The sequence below is a fragment of the Nicotiana tabacum genome, chromosome 4 (assembly GCF_000715075.1).
Source record: "Nicotiana tabacum cultivar K326 chromosome 4, ASM71507v2, whole genome shotgun sequence".
In the NCBI taxonomy this organism is placed as follows: Eukaryota; Viridiplantae; Streptophyta; class Magnoliopsida; order Solanales; family Solanaceae; genus Nicotiana; species Nicotiana tabacum.
The window spans coordinates 101,726,495-101,731,078 of record NC_134083.1 but is presented as its reverse complement, the minus strand read 5'-3'; the positions used below and the strand labels follow the sequence as shown (position 1 = coordinate 101,731,078).

Below are 4,584 nucleotides of genomic sequence, written 5' to 3'. Positions count from 1 at the left end.
TTATTATTTTACCCTTAATTGGAAGCGTTTTTATAATCACAAAAATGTTATAGAATATTTAAGATCATAAGATTCAAATGTCTTATGACCAAACATATTATGACATGTTTAAGATCACAAGTTTCAAGAGTCTTCCTTTTTTCTTAAATTTCATCGAACTGAGGAACTGTTACGTAGCGTTAGCTGGCAGAGGTTAACAAACAAGTTCCACCTATAGCTCCTTGGTGCTTGCATTTTGAGTGTATTTCAAAACTGCCCCACAAAGGAAAAAGGATTGCTCCGTTCCTTTGATCTACATGGTCAGGACAAATGTACAAAGGTAGGATCACAAATATCTAAAGCCAACTTAAACAGGGAGAAGTTAAGCAGAGAAGGTTTTAAGGTTCAGTTAGCTCCGTTTTGAGATAAGAAGATATCACGACTAGATGTCGTTGGCCAGCCTATATATCATTCTAGTCAACAATTTTATTTTATTCTCTCTTGGATTTTGAGACATTTATCCTAATTCTTAGGCATGCCGTTTCAATATTTACTGTCCTAATTATAAACTGATGCCAATTCCTCCTTTTACGAATGATATTCAACCAGGAAAGGTGTCTCATGCCTGAGATATGAGTAGGAAAAATAATGTCTCACATTAGGAGGAAACCTCAAAAAATTGACCAGAGAAGTAAAATCACTTACCTGGTAGCGCATTAGAAGTATTTTATTCATTAGCTCTTTGGGGTATAGGGTAAGGAATGTCTGAAAGTTAAGTATAGCTACAACAACGAGTACTTTGACAGGAGCAACAAGATGAAGTGAGTAACACAAGTACTAAACAGATGACTGAAGCCCAATAACGCCTGCAGAAGACAGGTGCAACAGATATTAGTGCCTCAGATATACAAAAAAGGAAAATCCTAAATAAGGATAAACATAGATCTGCAATTTCGGAAAAGAGGTAAATATCTCCATCAATGTAGCAACTTGGAACTTCAAGTTTAAGCAGCAGTCATTATCTGGACCTAAAATGTTGGCACGTGACTGAAAGCTAAGGCTCTTTGTTGGAGAATACTGCAATTTAGGTTCAAGTTCATATCCAGCCGTAAAATTACTAATTAATTAGCTTGAAAATCAGTATCACGCTTAAGACATTTTAGTAGGCTTGAAGATTTAACTTGAGCTAATAACATGCTGCATTTATATGTCGCTAGCTCAACACAGGAGACAAATTTAACAACAACCAGTACGCAGATATTACCAAAATATCAAGGAATAGAGAGAAAATGTAGTTACCACAACCAACTCTTGCACCGGCATTCCCAGTTGACTTACTAAGTTCATGTCCACCTGATGAAGAGTTGCAATAATTAGCCAGATCTAGACTCAGAGAGAGAAATACTTCAAAATATTTTGATATTTATGGTAAACACATAGAAAACATGAACAATGGCGTTTTTAACCTCAAGAGAAATGAACAGTAGACCAGGTTTCAAAATGATATTAGGAACCAAATGAAGAGATCTCATAGATGATACGGCGTGCAACAGTGTAAAAGACATCCTCAAGGGGGAAAGGCCCAGGTTTTTTTTGGGGGGGGGGGGGGGCACGAGAGCAATAGGATTAATGGTCACAATCCATGACGTCTAATTGAAGAAAAGCAGCAGTTTAGAGCACACAAGGTTTGATGGAACTTAAAGCAACAAAAGTTGCTGCTGTGACCGAACAACATATTGTGTACAGTGAAATAAATCGTTACAGAAGAAGTAACAACAAGCTTTGCCTCAAACAAGCTACTTAATCCTTACTTGAAGATAGTTTACTTGATTAAAATGTTTAATAATACAATTCTGCACAAAACCTCAACTGAATTCCCATATAACAGAACATCAAGAATTATCACAGTGTTGTACTGTACATTATCTTGAAACCATTATAAAGGGTGTATAAGGTCTGCATAGCTGCTTACACAGCAAGCCGAAAGGAAAATTGTGATGGACTCCATGCAACATCTTGAATTGACATCAACTTCCATCAAACATTACTCGAAAAAAAGTAAAATATATTGGACCAAGAACCATACCTCTTCCCAGATCATCAGGATCAGCATGCACAACTACTGCCCTCCCCAAGATGGAGTGTACTCCACTAAGCGGAATCTAATTACAAAAAAAAAAAAAAAAAAAAAGTTGGCATTAGTATTGTCAGGCAATATTTCAGCCAACTACAGAATTTAAAAAAAAATCCAATAGCAGTACCAGCATATCTGAAATTGATATCTCGGCCACCCCTTGAGTGAAAAAGGAAAGAGAGAAAAAAATCATAAATCTCTCAAGGGAATAATCTAATTAGAGCTCAACTTGGAAGTTGAAAAATATGAATTATGCATGAACAATAGTAAAACTAACCATCAGGACCAGCAACAATGTTGCCTAAATCGCCCGCATGACGCACATCATCAGTGGGAGCTCCATGATCCTTCTTAAGTGGATTAAAATGAGGTCCTAAACACCAACGGGTTTTAAGTTGTGTGCATTGACGATGTAAAAAGTATTTTACACAATCAGGTAATATAAAAGTTAATGGCAGGTAACACTCTGTAACAGAATTGAAGGGTAATCTTTAATTAATTGGTAGTAACCTGTTATAATAGTTTAAATTATACTAATGGTATTATTCCACTGTCAGTACACAAAACAGTACAGAAGTCAATCACCCCCACAACCCCAAAAAGAAATTGCACCATCAAATAACAATAGCAACAGTGGTTTTACAGCTAAACAGAAACCCCCAAAAGAATCTTGAAGTATTACAAGAAAAAGCAAGCATCTTGAACTACACAAAAAGGGGGGAAAAGAAAGCAGAAAAAAAGTAGAGCAAAGGATGTAGCTTTTGACCAGTGGAATTGCAGCCATTGGTAGTATCGCCCAAAGCATGAATATGGAAACCGTGAAGACCTGGAGCGAGACCAGTTATTCTTCCTCTCACATGGGTAGCGCCTGTGTTGTGAGAGACAAATCCAAAGAAGAAGAAGAAACGTTGATTGATACACATAATAAAAAGATATGGGGGACAAAAGTGGGGATTTACCGTTGGGTTGTTGGATGAACTGTAAGGAGCCTTTGACGCTATTGTTACCAGAGATGACAGCCACTGCTTTCAAGGCGCCCATTTTTCCCTACAATATTCAGACTCTTTCTCCATTTTTTGTGTGTGTTTTGGGCTTGTATAAGGGTCAGCTGCCAGGTGCCTGCCACGCAGCCATTTATCTGTTGGTCCTTTTTTTTGCTTCGGGAACTCAAAATTCATGGATAAATTACATTTTAGATAAAAGATCCCCTTGATTCTGATGTTTTCCATTAAATTTCTCCGAACTGATAATCATTACTTTCTCCCATCCCTTTTACATGTTCTTTTGCTAAAAATTTGTTCCAAGAATTGCTAATTTTTCCTTCAATCATGTAAAGAAATTAAGCTAAAAAGTAATAATAACAAATATGAAAGGAAGAAATATAGAGAGAAACAATGAGAGCTTTTTTTTCTTAATTTCTCCCAAGTGTTTTCAAGTATATACAATAGGACGTCCAAATTCTTTATTTGTAGGATTCCATTGAGGTAATACAAAGGATTATCATAAATATGATATTAAACATTAAAATCATGAATAAGTAGTAAAAGTTACAAATATAAGTAATAAAGTAGTGTGAGTTATAGACATAACATAAAATAGTAGCGAGTATTTATTCCTAGAGTAGTCGATGCAAATAGACATATGTTGTAACGACTCGACCAATCGTTTTGAGCTCTAGCGCGTCATTCAGCGGTTTGAGACCCTGAGCAACTTCACTTCGGGTATTATGACTTGTACGTATGGTCAGAATTTAATTTCGGGAAGTTTGGAGTTGATTTGGAAAGAAAATTCTAATTTCGGAAGCCTTAAGATGGAGGAATTGACTAAAGTATGATTTTTGAGTAAACGACCACTGAATCGGGATTTGAAGGTTCCAACAGGTTCGTATGATGATTTTGGACTTGAGCGTATGCCCGGAGCGGGTTTTGGATGACCCGGGAGCATTTCGGCGCCTATTATGAAAATTGGCATTTTGGAAGAATTCCCTAAATTTGAGTTGAAGTGCATTTCAATGTTATCGATGTCCGTTTGGGATTCTGAGTCTGGTGATAGCTCCGTAGCATGATTATGGTATTGGGAGTGCGTCCGGATGTGGATTGGGAGGCACGTAGGTCATTTCGGGGTCATTTGGCGAAAGTTAAAAAATTGGTTAATTTTGAGAAGTTTGACCGGGAGTGAACTTTTTGATATCGGGGTCGGATTCCGATTACGGAAGTTAGAGTAGGTCCGTAATGTCAATTTTGACTTGAGTGCAAAATTTGAGGTCAATCAGACGTGATTTGATACGTTTCGGCATCAATTGGAGAAGTTTGGAATTTCAAAGTTCATTAAGTTTGAATTGGAGAGTGATTCGTAGTTTCGATGTTGTTTGGCGCGATTTGAGGCCTCAACTAAGTTCGTAATGTGTTTTGGGACGTGTTGGTATATTTAGGTGAGGTCCCGAGAACCTCGGGTGGATTTCGGATGGTTAA

The 4,584-nt window shown here is 37.2% G+C and overlaps 1 protein-coding gene across 1 annotated transcript; it reads right to left on the bottom strand.

The window, feature by feature from the left end:
• Positions 1-637: 637 nt before the first annotated feature.
• Positions 638-3,237, bottom strand: LOC107826236 (superoxide dismutase [Cu-Zn] 2). Its single transcript, XM_075252280.1, has 7 exons — positions 3,073-3,237; positions 2,880-2,981; positions 2,391-2,486; positions 2,241-2,272; positions 2,066-2,141; positions 1,279-1,332; positions 638-845 (listed from the first exon to the last, which is right to left on the bottom strand). Exons 1-7 carry the CDS (start codon positions 3,152-3,154, stop codon positions 817-819), a joined length of 471 nt encoding a protein of 156 aa, XP_075108381.1. The 5' UTR covers positions 3,155-3,237; the 3' UTR covers positions 638-816.
• Positions 3,238-4,584: the final 1,347 nt, after the last annotated feature.

Coding starts and splice junctions, on each gene's coding strand:
- LOC107826236 (XM_075252280.1), bottom strand. CDS start 3,154: ATGGGCGCCTTGAAAGCAGTGGCTGTCATCTCTGGTAACAATAGCGTC. Junction 2,142..2,240: donor TATCAATTTCAGATATGCTG/GTACTGCTATTG, acceptor TTTTGTAATTAG/ATTCCGCTTAGTGGAGTACA. Junction 846..1,278: donor CGGTGCAAGAGTTGGTTGTG/GTAACTACATTT, acceptor TGTCTTCTGCAG/GCGTTATTGGGCTTCAGTCA.